At 38.0% G+C, this 21,123-nt stretch overlaps 2 protein-coding genes and 1 long non-coding RNA gene across 4 annotated transcripts in view; 2 read left to right on the plus strand and 1 right to left on the minus strand.

The window, feature by feature from the left end:
• itga5 (integrin, alpha 5 (fibronectin receptor, alpha polypeptide)) overlaps positions 1-3,757 on the plus strand; it is a 75,437-nt gene extending 71,680 nt beyond the window's left edge. For both annotated transcript variants that reach the window (XM_077575829.1, XM_077575838.1), the window contains exons 29-31: positions 1,238-1,339; positions 1,419-1,541; positions 1,623-3,757. In XM_077575829.1, the coding sequence (XP_077431955.1) occupies positions 1,238-1,339; positions 1,419-1,541; positions 1,623-1,706 (309 nt within the window). In that variant the 3' untranslated portion in view covers positions 1,707-3,757. The remainder of the gene's footprint in view (positions 1-1,237; positions 1,340-1,418; positions 1,542-1,622) is intronic.
• A 27-nt stretch (positions 3,758-3,784) lies between these two features.
• The window catches only part of rapgef3 (Rap guanine nucleotide exchange factor (GEF) 3), a 30,401-nt gene continuing 13,062 nt past the window's right edge, over positions 3,785-21,123 (minus strand). The window contains exons 4-27 of the mRNA XM_077575851.1: positions 20,368-20,489; positions 18,371-18,542; positions 16,101-16,185; positions 15,848-15,908; positions 15,583-15,659; positions 15,064-15,210; positions 14,887-14,987; positions 13,751-13,839; positions 13,589-13,667; positions 12,065-12,215; positions 11,455-11,537; positions 11,339-11,369; positions 9,780-9,855; positions 9,520-9,657; positions 9,355-9,452; positions 7,961-8,086; positions 7,198-7,379; positions 7,017-7,107; positions 6,880-6,930; positions 5,111-5,198; positions 4,945-5,009; positions 4,802-4,856; positions 4,324-4,395; positions 3,785-4,225 (exon numbers count right to left, since the gene is read on the minus strand). Of these exons, the coding sequence (XP_077431977.1) occupies positions 4,107-4,225; positions 4,324-4,395; positions 4,802-4,856; positions 4,945-5,009; positions 5,111-5,198; positions 6,880-6,930; positions 7,017-7,107; positions 7,198-7,379; positions 7,961-8,086; positions 9,355-9,452; positions 9,520-9,657; positions 9,780-9,855; positions 11,339-11,369; positions 11,455-11,537; positions 12,065-12,215; positions 13,589-13,667; positions 13,751-13,839; positions 14,887-14,987; positions 15,064-15,210; positions 15,583-15,659; positions 15,848-15,908; positions 16,101-16,185; positions 18,371-18,542; positions 20,368-20,489 (2,359 nt within the window). The 3' untranslated portion in view covers positions 3,785-4,106. The remainder of the gene's footprint in view (positions 4,226-4,323; positions 4,396-4,801; positions 4,857-4,944; positions 5,010-5,110; positions 5,199-6,879; positions 6,931-7,016; positions 7,108-7,197; positions 7,380-7,960; positions 8,087-9,354; positions 9,453-9,519; positions 9,658-9,779; positions 9,856-11,338; positions 11,370-11,454; positions 11,538-12,064; positions 12,216-13,588; positions 13,668-13,750; positions 13,840-14,886; positions 14,988-15,063; positions 15,211-15,582; positions 15,660-15,847; positions 15,909-16,100; positions 16,186-18,370; positions 18,543-20,367; positions 20,490-21,123) is intronic.
• LOC144057877 (uncharacterized) lies at positions 7,097-21,042 on the plus strand. Its single transcript, XR_013295338.1, has 4 exons — positions 7,097-7,391; positions 9,562-9,712; positions 12,071-12,211; positions 20,396-21,042. It is a non-coding gene; the product is annotated as an uncharacterized LOC144057877 (long non-coding RNA).

A 21,123-nucleotide genomic window follows, 5' to 3' on the forward strand; every position in this document is an offset into this window, starting at 1 on the left:
TACTGAAATATGTTTTTCTAGTGTTTTTCAGTAGTGTATGTAAGCAAAAAAAAAAAGTGTTTCAGTATGAGAGCATTTTGTGAGATAATCATGAATTATGTCCCTGACGAACCCTCAACTACAATGTAGTGTTAATTTTGTCTGCCATTTTTAAAGTTAGTCTCAGTTTTAGTCCAATTTCAAGTGACGCTTGTTAGTTTTTATCATAATTAGTCAACCTCATGCAGTTTTTATTTAGTGGAGTTTTAGTCGACTTAAATCTAGCATTTTAGTCTTTATTTTAGTCCAAGAAACCATAATTCTATTCGTCTAGTTTTCTACCACTGATTGTCACACCCACCTACAGTAAGTGGGGCGAAATTCTTTCTCCGCATTTTGACCCATCCCCTGAGGGAGCGGTGAGCAGCAGGAGCCGCGCTCAGGAATCATTTGGTGATCTAAATTTGGTGATCTAGTTTAAGTCAACAAAAACTGCCATGACAATCATTTTACCCCAGATTATGTTGAACATTTCGGATCTAAAACTATTCCACATAAAATAAAATGTTCTCTCATCTTTTTGATGAAAAACAATTTCACATACAATTACAGTATATCAACAAGTGGCTACTATGGTTCCATGCTATGAGCTAGTAAGTTAGCCAGCATTAGTTAGCAGTGGGATTAACATTATGTTGGAACATTATAGCCGTGGATTAATGTTAAATTATAACTCTAATTTACTTTCTTTTTTTTCTCTTACTTTTAACCGTGAATCCACTTCCTGTCTGTCCCATGTGCTAGCTGCAGATTTGGGGTGGGGGGGTGGGGGGGGGGGTCATTGTATCACATGACAGCGTCACAGTGACAGATAAGCAGAGACAAGATTTTACAAAATCATATAATCGTCTCGTTTTTGTTCATGGGCTAAAATGTCCATAGATTTTAGTCCCAATTTTATTAAGTGAAGTACATTTTCATCTTGTCTTCATTAGTCGACAAAAATGCATACTGATTTAGTCCCAGTTATTGTTTATTAATGAGGGTTTTAGTCTAGTCTAGTTTTAGTCTAGTGAAAAATGTGTGTTGACGGAATTATTTTTGTTTAGTTTTCGTTGGCGAAAATAACACTACTACAACGCTTTTAAGTGCACACTCAAACTGATCCATCACCATGGGATAGCACAAAGGGGTTACCTTGTCTCTGTCGCCACCTAGCGTATGATATTAACATTACACGTGACGTTTCCCCCTGCAGAGAGCGTATAAACAATATGTGCTGGAGTGCTTGGCCAGATACAGTGTGAAGACCATGCCTTACGCCATCCCGCCCAAACACGTGCCCAGTGGACACAAAAAGGTATTTAGGATGATTTATTTGATTTTTTTTATACCTTTTTACGTTCATGATCCACTCAGTGTGCTCCTGTGGTCCTCAGGTGGTGACCCCGGTGGTGTGGAACAAACCCGACATTGAGAACTCGGTCCCGCTATGGATCATCATCTTGGCCATTCTGGCAGGTTTGCTGCTTCTGGCCTTGCTCATCTTTGTCCTGTACAAGGTCAGTAACAGCGCGGAGGGACGAAACGGGCTGAATCCAAAGTCTGTCATGACTGAAGTGTCGCTCCGTGTCGTCCCGCAGTTCGGCTTCTTCAAGAGATCCCTTCCGTACGGCACCGCCATGGAGAAAGCCCAACTCAAACCGCAGGCCGCCTCGGAGGCCTGAGCGGCCCGCGCGAGGCTCCCGCTTAGCAGGGCCGCCGAAAACCACAGAAGCGGGCCACATGATCGCAAGGGAGTCACACGGCGGAGGATTGCAAAGCAGCAAAGAAGCGAGACCACTGGAACCACGAGACAATTCCACACACGCTCCCAACCAAAATGAATGTTTGTTTTCTTTTGTATTTATGTTTGCCGGCAGATTGGTTGGCAAAACGGATTCAGATCCATTCTTAGGTCGTTTATGGAGCTGACCTGTCCAGGATGCTCCCAAGATTGTCCCCAGATGCATGCTGGGAAACGTCTCCAGCACCCGGGACAGGTCAAGCGGGATATAGACAACCGGCGGGGGCGGACGCTGAGTTCGTCCGTGGCCGTGATGGAGGGAGGACGTTGCTGCGTTGAGTTGTTTTTTTTTTTTGCACTCAAGAAAATCTACTGATTCACTTCTAAAGATGCCAAAGACTGACTCGCGCTCGTTACGAGTTCTCAAGTTGCCTGCTACTGATCGCTTTGCTCGTTCACCGGAAACCTCTGAATAGCTCGAGATGGGGACTGGAACCGGAACATCTTGAAGCCTTCGCTTTCAAAGTTCCACCAGAGATCTTTTTTTTTTTGTTTTTTTGTACTCTGAAGAGTCATCACGCCTCAAACCCAAACCTCGAACCTGACAATCAGCAGCATTGTAGCCTGGACGGAGGCTTCACGTCAGGAAGCAGGCGTCGCGATTTATGCAAGTGTGAAGGCGCACAATTTTCAGCTTGGTGTTACTGTGACTGTGACGTACTCTATTTATGACCCTATTGACAAAAAAAAGAAAGAAAAAAAAATCAGCCCACTACCACAAGACTGCAGGACTGAACTTGATCAAGACAAGACTGTTGAGATATTTTAATTTGAGTCTTGTTCTTGAACTTTGACATGCAAATACTTTCTGACTTTTGAGTGTGCTAGCAAACATGCATTTGTGTGAATGGAATATTTATGAATGTCAGTTTTATTGTATGAACTCCTCCACTGTTCCCAGCGTTAAGTCCCGGTTAGCCCCACTGAGTGTTGACGTCGTTTTTCCGCCACCATCCAAATTTTACGGTCAAAGCCTTGATACAAGAAATAACAAATCTGGGTCCAAATGAACATGTTTTGCCATACAGGTAGTCCGAGAGGTTCGTGATACTGTCAAAATGTTCCAAGTATTATATCATAATTATAATTATCAGTGATCGAGTATCCCGATACTATTGTCATTTTCATGTTCATTGATGTAGAATGTCGATATCATAAAAATATTGTCATTGGTGTAGAAAAATGACGATGCTATGGTCCTAAGTATCATTATCAAACAAAAAAGGCTAACCAGGTGCTGGGAGCAAAATGTTTAAATGTGCAATATTTATATTCACTCTTTTTTTTTTCATGTCATTGTGTTTGATTTTGAATTGTGACAAGCCAGAGCTTTGTTGTGTTGTTTGTGATAAGCACATATTTCATTGTTCAGGTTCCAACACTTTGAATGGATTTGTCACCACTTTGTTGCACGGATGCAGACGACCAACCTGGTAGAGCGGACATGATGAAGAATGCGCTGTATGGTTGCGTCGGTCCAAACATGACTGTTTTCCACACACAAATAGGTTGGCCCGATTGAACAGCGCCCTCACGTATAGAATAGCCAGTTAATATTCTTTAAATGGTCTACAAAAGTCTTGCTAATGTCAAGACATTATTTATAAGAACAGGGTGTCACCTCCATAGTCCCCCTGTGGTTGCATCATATGAAGGCACTGCACCCCTCGTACCCTTGATTTGGAATTTTTGGCATGTCCGAGCCTTCTTTTTTTTTTCTCTTCCAAAAAGACGTTGTACATATTTATGACTAGGAGAGTATTTCTGAATCCAAATGGTAACTTGTGAATTTTCTCACCCCATATTGGGGATTTGTTTTATTTTTGCTGGAGGTCTTGTAGGTCAATTTGTTCCTGTTATGAGTTCAAATTTTTACATTTCTACCTTGTATGATTTGTATTTTATTAAATAAACGGTTTCTCCTTTTCACAATTCCCCCGTGATTTCATTGAATGCATATTATTGGGAAAATAATTTATTAATAAAAAACAAATGTATGAAATATACATATACACCGCATGTACTGATTTATAAACATTTGTGCATACATGACTGAATATATGAAAAGCTAAATAAGTGTTCCTGTGGCATTTTGTGAAATTGTGTGTGACTGTTCTACACGATAAATAACCAACGGCGTGTTGGAAAGACGTCAGTTTGATTCTGGTTCAGCATCGTCTTCTCTCTCTATAAATAGCAGCCGATTCCATTCCTTGAGTCGGTCTCCATCACAACCGGCGCCCTCTGGAGGTGCCGCTGAGTATTGCGTCGTTTATTGGCGCTAGCATTCTAGTGTCCTCGATAGCTGCGTTAGTTTGCGCTGGCTGTCGATCACATTCAGGTTCTGAATGTAGAGTTGGATGTTGCTGGGAGTCCGCAGAGGGAGGCCATGGTCCGAGTCTGTCAAGATGGAGGACGGCAAAACAGATGGTATTGTTCTTGTTGTGAGATGTAATGAACAGAACCTTCTCCACATAAACGTCATAATGTTTACTTACATGTTGATATGCGAGTAGCAGGGCCTTCTAGAAACATTCGATCAGCAAATCCTCTCTGTGGCGACGAAGGCACTGCAGAAGAGGGAGTGGAAAAGTGTCACTTGGTGTCAGTGAACACAGCTTTTGCCTACCACTGGGTCATGGACCGGCACCGGTTCGGTAAAACACATAATTTGGATGATGTCAACACTTCGCAATCGCAAGTTGATTTACATGATGTTCATGGTAAAAATGTTACATAATGGCTTAGTAAGTTTACAACACGTTACAGGCTGCCATATTATCCTGGCGTCGACTATAACAAATAAAAACAAGAGATAACTGCAAACGTTTTCCCCGTGTGGTTCTTATGTGGGAAAATAGTCAAAATTAGCACAAAAAAAAATATTTGCCCAACAGAAAAAAAATGCAGGTCTGAAGGGGTTAATGCGTGTGTCCCAATACTTTTGTCCATATGAAAAGCAGTATTAACACTCACCATGAGGCTGGCTCCGGCAACCTCGCACCATTTTCACAGTCTTGGCAATCATGCGCTTGTGAGCAGAGGACATTTTGGTTACAAAAAAGCGCCACAGTGCTTATCATTTGTTCAGAAACTCGGTAAGCCAAAATGTGTCTTACCATCTTCTCAAAATTCACCAGTCGGTCTACCAAGTTGGCATTTCCCTCATGGATGAACGTCATGTCTGGCAAAAGACACAACAGCCAGTCATTTTTTTTTTAAATGATGTCACAGCGCCGTAGCGTTACTGCACAATGATGCTAACTGCTGGTGACCTTTAATTACCTTTGAGTATGAGAGGCATGAAGGGGATGTAAGGGGGGCTGAGCTTGGCGACAGCCAACCTGTAGGCTCGGTGGTTACGTGAAGGATCCTGCCCCGGGACGACATACAGCAGACGTTGCATTAAGGGCAGCGACCACCAGATGGCATTATTTTTCTTTCTAATATAAGATTTCAGTTTAAAAAAACATGACAAGTGTCCCCCCTGAGTATATCTATTTTTAATTTTCTGATTTTCAGAATATTTTTTTCTGTTTTCAGTAAAACAGGAGGACAAATTACTCCGAAAAACAGTACGGTTGGGGGGGTGGGGGGGGTGATTATTCAGAAAAACAGGGGGGGGGGAATAGAAGAAAAAAAACTCAAATTAGGGTTTCAAACTAGGGCTAGGGTTTGCTATTAGGGTATCAAACTAGGGCTAAGGTTTCAAATTAGGGTTTCAAACTAGGGTTTTTAAACTAGGGTTAGGGTTTCAAATAAGGGTTTAAAACTAGGGCTAGGGTCTCAAATTAGGGTTTCAAACTAGGGCTAGAGTTTCAAATTAGGGTTTAAAACTAGGGCTAGGGTCTCAAATTAGGGTTTTAAATTACGGCTAAGGTTTCAAATTAGGGTTTCAAGATAGGGCTAGGGTTTCATATTAGGGTTTAAAACTAGGCCTAGGGTCTCAAATTAGGGTTTCAAACTAGGGCTAGAGTTTCATATTAGGGTTTCAAACTAGGGCTAAGGTTTCAAATTAGGGTTTCAAACTAGGGCTTCAAATTAGGGTTTTTAAACTAGGGTTAGGGTTTCAAATTAGGGTTTAAAAATAGGGCTAGGGTCTCAAATTAGGGTTTCAAACTAGGGCTAGAGTTTCATATTAAGGTTTAAAACTAGGGCTAGGGTCTCAAATTAGGGTTTCAAAGTAGGGCTAGTGTTTCCTATTAGGGTTTCAAACTAGGGCTAAGGTTTCAAATTAGGGTTTTTAAACTAGGGTTAGGGTTTCAAATTAGGGTTTAAAACTAGGGCTAGGGTCTCAAATTAGGCTTTCAAACTACGGCTAGGGTTTCCTATTAGGGTTTCAAACTAGGGCTAGGGTTTCAAATTAGGGTTTTTAAACTAGGGTTAGGGTTTCAAATTAGGGTTTCAAAGTAGGGCTAGAGTTTCATATTAAGATTACAAACTTGGCCTAGGGTTTCAAATAAGGGTTTCAAATTAGGGTTTAAAACTAGGGCTAGGGTCTCAAATTAGGTTTTTCAAACTAGGGCTTGGGTTTCCTATTTGGGTTTCAAACTAGGGCTAAGGTTTCAAATTAGGGTTTCAAACTAGGGTTAGGGTTTAAAATTAGGGCTTGGATCTCAAATTAGGGTTTCAAACTAGGACTAGAGTTTCATATTAGGGTTTAAAAGTAGGGCTAGGGTTTCATATTAGGGTTTCAAACTAGGGCTAGGGAAAAATTACTTAGAAAAACAGAAAAAAATCTGAAAAACGGAGGAAAATATGTATTTTTTAAAACAGAAAAAAAACAGGGAAACAAATGTTCTATAAAACAGAACGAAACAAAAAAACAAAAATTTGTCAGAAAAACAGGACTTTTTTTTCAAGTGAATGCAATACACTTTGTGACACACTTTTTTTCTTTGTTTGGTGACACAGTGAAGTGTATCAAGTGCTGTTTACAAGAGTAAAAGGCACATATATGATATTTAGACACTTGTTTTGAATAATGAAAAAATGTGTATTATTGTCCATATAGAAACTCTGCACTGGCACAAAGTATTTTCAGTCAAACTTACCATCAGCCTTTCGTAGGCGCAGTAGATTCTTTTCGTCTTGCTGGGTATTCTCTGCAAAAAAAACAAAGAAAAGCTAATGCTGAAAAATAATGGTGACATGACGCACACTCAAAGTCACACATGAAATAAAATGTCACCTCCCAGGTCTTGTGAAGCCGGTGCACGGCGCTGTTGCTCAAACCGAACATCACGGCAAAGAAGGAATTGAGATTCTTTTGATCCTTTAATCTGAAAGGACACAAAGTCAGTTGCACGTTGCCATGGTAACCCCAAAGTAAACAAATTCAAAAACGTCATTTTTCCCAACCAGACTCTTACACTGCAGCGACCTTGATGAACTTCTTGAGCAGGATGGCTCGTTTGACCAGGTCTTCGCAGAGGCAGAGTTCGCTCACCACCCAGTACTGAACCTCGTTGAAGCGGCGCACAAAACGCTGCAGGTTGGCCGTCACGCCGCCAGGAAACTTTTGACGTCCAAATACGTAATGGACAAGTTCGGCCTGGAGCAAGAGGTAGAGGATTATCATCAGATTATATCGGGTGACGACATCATGTGTGACGTCAGATTCACATGACAAGCAGGAAGTGATCATTAAAACTCATTCACTGCCATTGACGACTATAGACGTCAAACATTCATTGGAACTATTTATATTAGTTTAAAATGTGTTCTACTTTTGTTAACAAGAGTATGAAAACCTATATACATATTAGAACAGATATAAAATTTGTTAACTGTGAGTTATCTAGTGAAGTCATGCGATTAATTACGATTAAAATTTTAAATCGCCTGACGATTATTACATTTTTGAATTAATCACACATTTTATATCTGTATTTCTAAAAAAAAATCTAGGTTTTCATACTCCTGTTAACAAAGTGGAATTCTTTTTAAACTAATACAAATAGTTCAAATGAATTTTTGACGTCTATAGCCGTCAATGGCATTGAATGAGTTAAGGCAACAATACAATATTTACATTCTTTCCACCTGTGATCAATAATCTCATCAATAACCTCACTGCTGCTTTAAAATGCTTTAACTGGATATGAAAAACATTCATGCAAACTGATGTCTGACCTCATGCATGGCGGTGAACAGTTCCCAGTCGTAGTTGGTGAGTTCGCTGGCAATGTCCTTGGAGCCCATGTGCTCAAGGGCGTTGGCACTTCCTCCTTCGGGACCCTGCTGCTCTTTCAGGGGCATCTGAGTGAAGACAGACCGCGTGGTAGAACCGTATTAGGGGTGTCAGTACAATTTGTGGAGAAATTGTGTGGGAATGCTGAAAGCTGAATGCTACGATTTGAATGCACGTGGAATGCTTATGACGTAAATTGAGAGAGAAATTATTAAATGATGACCTACTGATTACTGGACAATGCACTTTACCAACTGTGCCACGGAGCAGTAAGTTATATGTATGGAAGTGGGCGTGGAAAGTCATACTTAGAAAAAGGTACAATTTCTGTGCCATTGAAAATGAATGGGGAAAAGTTGATATTTAACTCATTCACTGCCATTGTCGGCTATAGACGTCAAAAATTCATTTGAACTATTTCTATTAGTTTACCTTTTTTTTCCATTTTTGTTAATAAGAGTATAAAAACCTAGGGAAAAAATTATTGTACATTTAGAACAGATAAAAAAATTGGGATTATTCGTGAGTTAACTAGTGAAGTCATGCAATTAATTACAATTAAAGGATTTAATCGCCTGGCGCCCCTAATTTTTAATAATCTTTTCTTTCTTTTTTTATCACATCAGGTGATAATTTTTTTTATTGTAATTAATCGCATGCCTTCCATAGTTAAGTCATGATTAATTACAAATTTTATATCTGTTCAAAATGTACAATAAATGTTTTTTCTAGGTTTTTATATTGTTAACAAAAGTGGATTTTTTTAAACTAATAGAAATAGATCAAATGATTTTTTTAAATAAAAAAAATAAAAAAATTAATCGCCTGACGACCTAATTTTTAATAATCTTTTCTTTTCTTTTTTTTTTAATCTAAATACTAAAGAAAAAAAAATATATATATTTTTTCAAAACAGAAAAGATTATTTAAAATTTGTTAATTCGATAGTTAACTCATGATTAATCACAAATTTTATATCTGGTCTAAATGTACAATCATTTTTTCCTATCTATTCATACTCTTGTTGACAAAAGTGAAAAAAAAATATTAAACTAATAGAAATAGTTCAAATGAATTTTTGACGTCTATAGACGTCAATGGCAGTGAATGAGTTAACGTTAAATTGTACGAATACTGTAAGTAATGTGGAATCAGACGATACATACCCCGGGAGGCGTAAATTTTTGAAGGAAGTTGACATTTGAACAGTGTAAATCGGAAGTATGTGGGAGTCGTTACATGGCAACAAAGTGTGGAGAGTGAAAATCACAATAACACATGTGGGAATGCTCCCACAATCAACTTTGCATTAGAACCACATTCAAAGTATCCTCACCAGTTTTCCCACTTGGCCGCTGGTGCAAATGAAGAGTCTCTCGTTGAGTCCCAGCGCGGTGAACACGGCGGTGGCATCCAATTTCAACTCGGCTCTTTCTGTCAGGGTGTCAAATGTTAGCATAGAAAGAAAAGCAGCAATTTTGTTGTGATTTGTGATTGCCACCTCCTGCTGAATTCATCTTGACCAGCACGTGATCTCCTCCAGGTTTGACCAGCGACAGCATCACTTCCTGGACGGATGCGTTGACCGGCAGCATCAGCGTGAGTGCTTGGTGGTCTGCTGTGTAAATCTGGTACAACACTGCGTAGCAGAGCACAACGTTAGCGCAACTTTTCCACAGTGGAGGCCAAACAAAGTAAGCCCAGTTTGGCTTTGCAAAAACGGAATCTGTCTGATTAGATGAGAATGTTTTGGCAGCCGACCTTTATCCTGCGCTTTGATTGGCTGTATCCGTCCAACAGGCTCTTCACTATGAGGGAACCAGTCAAATGAGTAGTTCTGTTTGAGCAATATAGCAACAGCAGGGAATCAACACATTTGTATCACTGTTTTGCATTTTGGCTTCAGTATTTCTAAATATATTACTCAGTAATAAATGATTTATACCTGACATTTTACCTTAGATGAAACGGTAAGAAAATGTCTTATCAAGAGTTATTGTGACCAACATTATTATATTACTGTTTTATTTTATTTATGTTTTGGTGACATATACTCATATACATATACTCTTCAATACAAGATATTGGACCATATTGGGGGGTACCTCTCTTGCGCCCCGAGGTGAATACAGCTACCCTGAAACTTTGGGTCTGACATTTTAGTCGTCTGTCAAAAAGTACAGTAATGCTAATGGACAGTTTGAGCCGTGGGAGTTAGAGTTGAAAGAAAAATGAAATAATTAACTTAAGACAGAACCTTTTGAGAGGAGAACGTATTACAGTACAAAGACTTCTTTAACTCTTTGACCGCCAAAAACGTTTAATGACGTTTAATGACGTATGCTAAAATCCAAATGAATGCCGCCAATAACGTCAATTGAAGTCAACTACGTTTTGTTTTTTTCTCAATGAGCAGTACAACGTCTTGTGCAGCACTGCCTTCTCATTAGGGTTGTAAAATCCCAAAACAGCCACTAACTATGGCCAGCAGATGGCAGCATTGTATCTCTTTTCAATGGGCTCCCGGTGTATGGAATTACAATGAAACATGACAAATCTGATGAAATAGAACGTTTTCAAGGATTACGTGAATGTTCAAAGCCTTTGTCACATCTAATTCACAGAGCATCACTAAACAAAAAATATTAGTGTCAAAGTCACTGTTGTGCAGAAAATGTATCTTTTCACAAAAAGCTCGTTTTCTCCTTATCTTTTAAATTTTCGCTCAATGTCACTCAAATTACCTACTGGTATTTTCAAATGATGATTACGGACTAAGGTACTAAACATACCTTTTTTTTCTAATGAAAGAATGGAACGCGATTTTTCATTTGGTACCCACCATGGTCAAAACACACAATATTCTGTTTGCCTTGAAAGATAAGTTAAAATACTCATAATCGGCTGCAATTATCGGGGTTGTTTTTTGGATAATGTTTGGCAGTCAAATAGTTAATGACTGCTGTTAGCAACATTGCTTAGCTAAACTTCATATAGCAAGGCTAATGCGAAATTTAGCTTTTCCTGCCGCCCTTTTCAAACATTAGGATCTGACCTAGCAGCATAAGAGAGGTAGCCTGATTTAAAACAAATTTCAGAAAAGGCAAAGCAGGAATGTACAAACTGGAATCCACACGAGAAATGCACTGCAACTAACCAAGCCTGGAAAAATAAACATTTAATGTCAGCTTGACGAAGGCGACAGGATGGAGCCGAAAGCACAATGAGGATGTTGGCAAAAACGGGCACATCCTATCGAAAAAAAAAAAAAAAATAGACTGTGTCACCGGCTTGATAGACAAAAGAATTATGGCTCGTACCCTGCCCAACGAGTGGTATCCATTCTCCAACCTGGTGAAGATGACAATACACTGCGTTAGCTGGAGTTCAAGTCTTGAGGAGTTATAAGATGTTTTAAGGTCATAAATACACGTACACTTTTGTTCTTCTTCTGTCCCGGAATTGATCTTTCAGCATGCCATACAAACGAAAATTTGCTGCAATGTCCTTCTTCAGCTTCTGTTTGAGAATACAAACAATGTACTGTACACAAACACACACGTTTTCATACCCTGATTCCAATGAAGTCGGGACATTGTGCAAAATACAAATAAAAGCAAAATGTAACGAAATTGCGAATCCTTTCCAACCTCTATTCAATCGAATACACTACAAAGACAAGATATTTAATGTCGAAACTGACAAACTGATTGTTTTTTGCAAATATTCACTCATTTTGAATTTCATGCCAGCGACACGTTCCCAAAAAACTAGGCCAGGGGCATGTTTATCACTCTGTTAAATCACCTTTACTTTTAACAACATCCAATAAACGTTTGGGAACTGAGGACATTTAATGTATTGTTAAAGCTTTGGGTGGAATTCTTTCCCAGTCTTGTTTGATGAGTGTGATGATGAACCTCAATCATGACGCGTACCTGAAAAGGATTTGCAAATCATTGTGTTGTTTTACATTTTACACACCTCAACTTCACTGGAATTGAACCTTGTGCAATTGTAAATGTAAAACTAATCTCACACCTCACCTCCAGAAACGTGAAGGCAACGGGGTCTTCTCTCAACAGAAGTCCATAGAGCGCCACCCACTGGCCAACCAGCTTCACCACCTTCTGCTTAGTGTTGAGAATGTAGGTGGCCCTCTCCTGCTCGGACCCTTCAGAGAGCTCTGCCTGGTAGGTGCGTCGCCGGTCAAGGAACACCATTTTACAAAATAAAGATGCTTGATAAAGTCAAAATCAAGTGTAACTTACTGGTATGCAAGCAATACCCACTAAATTGAACAGTTTCCTTTATTTATTTATTTATTTATTTACTTACATGTAATCAGCATTGGTTTGTGTACGCCTAAGTCTGATAGTGTCAGTAGTGCGGTACAAGACGATTGATGGTGTCAAAATAAAGTGGATTAAAATAATGGACCTTCAGTTTCAGCCCGTCCACCCCCGTAATATGTGAAAATCCGTGACATAGAAATAACCTATTTAAATTCATCTCCATGTGTGGCACGTACCGTTAAACGCACACTTTTAAATCATTACAAACACATTTATACACATCGATAGTATTCTGAGAGCACAATTGATAACACAAAAATAGAGTAATGACACTCACATAAATAAAATCTATGCTATAGTGGGACTGCAAAAACGGAATCGTGACGATATAGCGAAGGTTTACTCTAAAGCTGAAATGAAACTTCCGACGTAATTGTTTCCATAAAACAGAAAAAATAAATGCCTGAAAGTATTTCTGAATGAAGTATTTGTAAGTATTACTGCCATGTTTATGCTAAAGTGACAATTGTTGGTATAAAAGGACTGCAATAGCAATGCAAATTTTTGTAGCATTTCCCAATGTTAGCAAGAAACTAGCTAACTTTTAAACACACACTTTTAAATCATTACAAACACATTTATACACATAGATTGTATTCTGAGAGGGAGTAAGCACAATTGATAACATAAAAATAGAGTAATGACACTCACATAAATAAAATCTACGCTATAGTGAGACTGCAAAAACGGAATCATGACGATATAGCGAAGGTTTACGCTAAAGCTAAAGTGAAACTTCCGACGTTGTAATTGTTTCCATAAAACAGAAAGAATAAATGCCTGAAAGTATTTCTGAATGAGGTAATTGTAAGTATTACTGCCATGTTTATGCTAAAGTGACAATTGTTGGTATAGAAGGACTGCAATAGCAATGCTAATTTTCGTTAGCTAATTTTTGTAGCATTTCCCAATGTTAGCAAGAAACTAGCTAACTTATGTTAGGCTCATAATTTTAAAAAAAGTGACAACTATGTTGAAAGTAAAATAACATTTTTGTTGATAAATAATCAGTTGCTTACTGTAGATCCTCTCATTTGGAGGGCAACACACTGATGTGAACAGTTAACACTTTGATGGTAAAACAAGCAAGCATTTCTGTTTAAGGTGCAGGAGTTAAAGCTGGGGGGATTTGTGGTTTACAGTCCGGATTTTACGGTATTTATATTCTAGAATTATTAAATAGAAGTGGTTTGAACACCAATGACTTCAGGATATTGATGCTGCAGTGCAGGACATAGTTGACTGGAGGGCATGAAGACTCGGTGGGTGAGCAGGAAGTCACTCACGCACGAATCTAGCGGGCAGAAAAAAAAAGCATAACACTCAGGTGGCGAACAATTTATCTAACAAACGAAAAAAGGCTCGACAACCTCTCACCGATTGAATCATTCCCGTTGGAGTCCAATTTGACTGTTTCCAGGAGGTGTTCCAGGATCTTCTCTGGAGCTCCTGACATCACCGTGTACCTGCACAGAACAAGACATTTACACTGTAGTAAACATGCACAGTTTTTAGGTAATTAAGTAAATAATATTAACAATTTATATATATATATATATATATATATATATATATATATATATATATATATATATATATATATATATATATATATATATATTAGGGGTGTGAATTGCCTAGTACCTGGCAATTCGATTCGTATCACGATTCATAGGTCACGATTCGATTCAATACCGATTAATCCCGATACGAGTCTATAAATTAATTTGAGATTTATTTTTTTTACTCAAATTTAGAAAATACTAATCAGTACACTTGTACATGTACACTGTAAGATTTGTATAAAAAAAATATTTATTTATCTGAAAATTCAGGCTCATAACTGAGCCACTGCATTAAACAAACAGGTTGCAGTCGGTTTCATGTTTGAACAGCATTGAAATAAAAATATTAAAGCTTAATGTACCATTAATATAACATTCTTCCATGCTTAATGTGTGGAGATGTGTAAATGTAAGACGTTTTGTTGAATATTTCCATAAAAAATGTATGTTTAAAAATCGATTCGGCCGCATATTGAATCGATTCGAGAATTGCACGCTGTAATATCACGATATATTGCCAAATAGATTTTTTCTAACACCCCTAACATATATATATATATATATATATATATATTAGTGCTGTCAAAGTTAAAGCATTAACTGATTAATTAATGACAATAAATAAATATATATATATATATATATATTATTATTATTTTTTTTTAAATAATGTGTTTAATTATTTTTTTAATTTTTAATCCATCCAGCAGCGTGAAGTATTTTAATACTGACCGTTTTTATTTGGGGTAAGTATTTAAGTAAGTATTTCAGTAAAGTAACTTTTTCACATCAAGTCGACCCAATGGTCTTAAGTTTTCTCACAAGACAGAAATATTTCAAACATACACAACCTTCAACCACTAAACATTTTTTCTGATTTCTGAACTGTACCTACAATCTTGCATCTTAATCAAGAAACAACAAAGTTGATATCAAAACTACTATTACTTGTTTGCAGCTCCACCCTGCTCGGCTGGGTTGGCACATTTCTCCAGCACGAGCACGGTTTTCCCATGCTCCTCCAATCGCACCGTGTTAGCCTCTACATCCTGAAGTCAGAGAAATGCATAAATACGACCGCACGGCAACAAAACATGTTTGCAGTGGAGCATACAGTCAGCCGACCTTGAGAATTCGGATGAAGTCGTGCTTGTCCACGCGCAAGAAGTGACAGTTATCCTCCCTCAGGATTATCGTGGCGGCGCGCGGAGCGTCATTCAGCAAGGCCAGCTGCCCGAAATCTTCGCCCTCATGCAGGGTCGTCACCAGACCCTGAATTCACACACCTTATATTGTCAATGCTGTTTTCATATGGATAGAAATAGAGCTAGCTGCATTAACCATTTACAATCTTAATGAACCGGAAAAATTGGATTATAAACCCCACCTTAACCCCTGCGGCCAAAATTTATTTATAGATGTTTCCTGATTCTAGTAGTTTGTGTTTACCAGTCATGAATTTTATTATTTGATTAACTTTTGAATAATCTGCATGCATTCAGATCAATTTTGCAATGGAACAGCATTCATATCTTTTTTAGCAGAAATTGAAAATGTAACGTCAACAAACTGAAAAAATGCAATCGAGAGTCCGCCATTATCATTAGCACAACTTACAAAGCCAACATGAGAAATGCCGTTTACCTTCCCGTGGGTGATCACATTCACAGAGCCTTTCCAGATGATGTACCAGGAAGTGCCTTTGTCCCCCTGACTGAACACTTTCAACAACACAAACCACCGAGTGAACGTGCTTCAAGATCACATCGACAAAACGCATGAATCATTTATGTCTACACATGCGTGACCCAATCTTTCATTATTATGATACAAGGGCTGATTGTAAAGACGCTTTATCGAAACATAGCGTTGTGCTGAAAAGTGGGTCTTCGCAATGACGCCAACTTACAGACAGTACCGGCCTTAGCATGTGATTCAAACACCAACACAGCTGCCAGCTCTTTCCGCACCTAAAGGCACAGCAGACAAACGTTTCCTTCAAGAAATGAAAATAAAAGTAGGAAACGTTGGCTTGTTTACTTCTAATAGAAAATCTTACAAGGGTGAAATGTGGAATTGTTGCATGAGGAATGCAAGGATTGGTTAAAAAAATAAATCGGAACGACAATTATTGGAATAATGGGTCGGTAACAGTGACTGACCGAGGTGGAAAGATGAGCGGCGGCCTTGAGATGGAGAAGCTCCTCATAAATGACCTCCAGGTCCTCAGCACTCCTCTGGTTTGGACTGAACACAAGTCGTAGAGACGCATATAAGAAAGCATACGGCAGCTCATTTTCTAAATGGATTCATTTTGGAATTGGAAATGAAACACACCATGAGGTCATCTCGGATCAATCATTCAATTGTCATCACCAATTTGATGAGAAGATGCAATGTCTTATTTTGTCGATCAATGGCGTAATTGATCGATCAGGCAAATCAAGACATGCTAAAGAAATGCTAAATATCGACCAATCCTGATCCAGCCGATCAGATCGGTGAAAAAATCTTTTTGTGGTTGTTTTGCTTTGACTTGTGAGCAAACATTTGAGATAAGAGCACTACATGGTGGAAGTGAGCTCAACTCACTTTACAACAAGTAGCAGTTTGGCAGATAGTGAAGAATTCTTGACATGATTCTTCTTCACCACTCCCAAAAGAAGTTTACTGCCAAAACTAAACATAAATCGATGAAAATGATTTCTTTAACTCTTTGACTGCCAGACGTTTTCAGAAAAGGGATGCCGTGGGTGCCAGCCGATTTAAGCATTTTGACTGATCTTTCAAGGTCCACAGAAAATTATGTGTTTGGACTATGGAAACACACATACTACCAAATGAAAGATTGGACTCTCATCTTTTATCAGGAAAAAAAGTTTGTTTCTACCTTATTCCGTTCTTCAGTAATCAACAATAGAAAATGGTTAGTTTCACCTCTGTTTTGAAACAAACGTCTTTTAACGTCTTTGGCACTCCTCCATAGGATTTTACTAAACGTTATTTAACGTTTTTGGCAGTCAAAGAGTTAAAATCACATAGCTTTGACTTGCGACAGTCATTTAGCCTCATGCTAACAACAAACCCAAAACTAACAAAAAAAACACAAAGTATTGGCGTTTGGGTGTTATAATTTTAAATAACAGCTATTTGAACACAAACGGAACAACATATAATTTGCGAGATCTGACTAATACTGTATTTTGAAACTCTTCTTTGTGTGTTTTTCTACAGTATGTCTGTAGTCAACTCAGAATAAGCAGCTCAATGGCCATTAACTCATTCACTCCCAGCCATTTTCACTGAAGCAAGCCCCTTCACTCCCAGCTGTTTTACTTGATTTTGACTGATTTTGCAAGGCCCACAGAATATTGTGTTCTATTGCCAAAATAAATATTAGAGTCTCTTCTTTCATTAGGGAAAAAAAAAATTCTATCTGTTTCTGTTTTGCAGCAATTAGTATTAGAATATAGCTAAATTTCATCATTGTTCACAAATCTGTTTAAAACAGTGGGGGAAAGAGCTTTTTGCAACATGGCCCTGGTTGATCTCTCATACTCTGCTGCCACCTGCTGGCCTTTTTTTTGTAATAATTACCATTGCTTCAAGCGTTCTCTTCAGATCAGAGGCTGCATCAAAGCCTTCTGTATGCTCTAGCATAAAAAAAACATAAAACGTATAAATACGTATTTGGGACCACAGCACTAATTAAAACGTTTTTATACGTTTTGGGAAGCAAATGAGTTAAATTAAAGCAAAAATTGTTTATTCTTTACATTCTGTTTTTTTTCTCATAAATTACAATATTATATACTGCTATTTTTCTTATAAAAACACATAGCACATTTTTGTTGTTTTGAGTTATGAGCGTGGTCACGGAACACGTTAAAGAAAGTCAAATGTTTATATAAGTGCATGTGAATGTACCAAGGTGTGTATGGAGGCTAGACTTTCCTACTTCAATAATTCTACATAAAAAATTAATAATAAAAAAAAAAGAATGCACAATTGATTGTGTTTGTAAAATCCTCACCGCTTATAGTAAATCACTGAATGTTGGTTAACATGTTTGCCCTGGCCACACCACTGTATAAAGTGTAATCACTTATATGGTCCATTAAAATAAGGTCAAATGAATGACACGTCATTTAAAATACAGCAAGCTTAACAATAACTACACCTCCTACCACACTGCAGTTTTTCAGAGCTGCTTTGAGGAACCCGATAAAGAGTTGGAGAAGTTGACACGGCCTGCAAAATCCAATGCGATTGAGTTTTGCGTGTTTTATTAGAAAAACAAACACAGGCCCAACCCTCCTGAAACTGGACTTAACATCTAACAACCTGTTCTGTTGGCTCCCATGATTTGCAATGTGAATGTTGTGACTGGCCGGTGTACGGTGGCGTGTTGCTGAAGAGCCATCGCACTGACCATTTGCGTAGGATCATTGTGAGCAGCGCGTCGGGGCCCAGTTGAGACAGCAGCGACAGGCTTTCCTGCAGCTCGTCCTCCGAGTCCGTAGTTAGGTGGTTCAGTCCAAACTCAGAATCCAGGAAGCGGTAGAACTGCGTGTCCTTGTCGTGAAAGTTCACCTCATGTTTCACTTGGCGTGGCAAAGACAAAGACGGCACAAAAAAATAAATGTGGCTAATTTATTAGGCTTTCCCTTGGTGAAAAAAAATACAACCATAAGCATGAACATACGGACTATTTGGGAGATTTTCAAGAGGCCTATGTAAACATTGGAAGGTTCTAATTCTCCTTTATGCAAGTGAGTATCATCTTATTATTTTTTGCAATTATCTAAAATAACTGCAACTTTCAGTTGCTTTATCGCTAGCATATGCGCTAGGCGTTAGGAATTCAGCTTAGCGCTTGTACAGTACAATATTTACAACATTATATGACTAATGACAAATGTTCCTTATATGCTTTGAAAGACATGTTGCTATGTGAGTGTTAACACTGGAAATAGTGTGACTTTTAAATGCCACGTTGCCGTACATATGAGTATAAAAATGCTAAACTGATATACTGTATATATATATTTATATAAAGGGTGTGAATTGCCTAGTACCTGACGATTCGATTCGTATCACGATTCAAAGGTCACGATTCGATTCGATACCGATTAATCCCAATGCGAATCTATAAATTGATTATTGCCATTTTTTTTTTAACTCAAATTTAGAAAATACTAAGCAGTAAACTTGTACATGTACACTGTAAGATTTGTATGAAAATGTATTTATTGATCTGAAAATTCAGGCTTCTAACTGAGCCACTGCATTAAACAAACAGGTTGCAGTCTGTTTCATGTTTGAACAGCACTGAAATAAAATATTATGGTTTAATGTTCCATTAATATAACATTTTTCCATGCTTAATGTGTTAATCCTAACCCTAAGTAAGACGTTTTGTTGAATATTCCCATAAAAAAATGATGTTTAAAAATCGATTCGGCCGCATATCGACTCGATTCGAGAATTGCGCGCTGTAATATTGCGATATATTGCCGAATCGATTTTTTCTAACACCCCTAACATATATATATATATATATATATATATATATATATATATATATACTGTATATATATACACTAACATGATATCAGGATATGTAACAACAATTGTTCCTTGTGCTTAAAATGAAGTTTTCAGTTTAAGCACTCGAAACAAAGTGCTTTTAAGACATTGCAGAATGAAAATAAGTGCAAATGTATTCCAAGTGACCCACTTGAATGGATGATGGAGGGTTTTTCGCTTGATTGGGCCTTTTGTTTTCCAGGCAGACAATACGCCTTTTCCTGTAGCTACTGCATCCTTCACTTGGTGAATTTTGTGCGTGCAACACTCAAGTCACAACATTTTAAGCTCCTCAAGCATGTCTGAGTACTGCCCGAGATGTCATTAGCTGAATATGTTAAAAAGAAATACCAGTAAATGATCGTTTTTTGATGATTTGATGGTACTTTCAACTTCTTCAAAACTTCAAACTTTCATTTCTCTGAACAAGAGCGCTAAATTTTGTAGATATTTGGTCAAGGTTATTTGGGGTACCTGAGCTGAAATTCGTTTTTCCTCATTGCTCTCTTCATTTTCAATAGACTTAAAGCTGCACTTTGTAACAATTTGCTCAAAAATATCTTTACAAAAGCATTTTTATTTGACCATTTTTCAATTAGTTTACCAACTTAGCTGTTCATAATGGGAACTCCTGCAAGTCTATGGCCAATAGTTTTCAAATAGGATTGGGTTTGAATTTCCCACCCTCTGTCTGCGGATGTGACATCATGTTGTGCGCATTGTGTATGTGAAGAAGAGAAAATGCAGTTACATTTTTTGGCCACATGTGGCAGTAGCGATTCGAAATTCAATTTTCTGCGTTCAGTAGCTTTAAGTCTTTGAAATGTTTCAATGTCCTACCGTGATCCAAGATTCCTTCGTCCACCAGGACCTGCCACATTCCAACTGCCTGGCTTCTTGACTGGAGGCCTTCATTTTGTCTCATCAGCCAGTCGACAAGTTCCTTACCAGAGCAACATTGTCTGCAACAGCAATCACACAATTGAATTTGAATGTGAGTCAGTCACATGGTACGGGCAACATTTCGCAAAGCCATTTATTGGTTTGTAATTAAGGATTGTCTAAATGTTAGAGGGGAAGTCAACCCCCCAAAATTCTTTTGACAATAATTTGTTCTATGCAGCCCCGCTAGTCTAAATATGGTATTCTGGTTAATATTGTTTTAGTGGAATATGAGTTAAGCAGCTAAATCCATCCGTCTCAGGTAACACCCAATCACAGTACAGCTTCAGAAAACAGGTGAGCGCTGATTGGTTGTTGCCTGAGCCTGAGCAACATTGCAAGTGGCAAAATGGCCGCCCCCTGAGATTGATAAAAGTGTATGGATTTTGCTTCATAATTAATATTAAAAAAATGTAATACTAATCAGAATGTCATGTTTAGACTATTGAGGTCACATATAACTTATTATTGTCAAGAAATGTTTAAGGTTGACTTTAAGAAATGTGTGTAATGTTACATTAGGTTTAGTGAGGTTATATCTCAAAGTAATGCTTGTTAGATAGCAGCAGAACAGCAGAGATTTAGGACAATAATGGATGGATTAGTAGATGTAGAGACAGATGTTTGCACTCATTAAAATTAATTTTCAACAAT

Source organism: Vanacampus margaritifer, chromosome 1 (assembly GCF_051991255.1).
Source record: "Vanacampus margaritifer isolate UIUO_Vmar chromosome 1, RoL_Vmar_1.0, whole genome shotgun sequence".
NCBI classification, from domain to species: Eukaryota; Metazoa; Chordata; class Actinopteri; order Syngnathiformes; family Syngnathidae; genus Vanacampus; species Vanacampus margaritifer.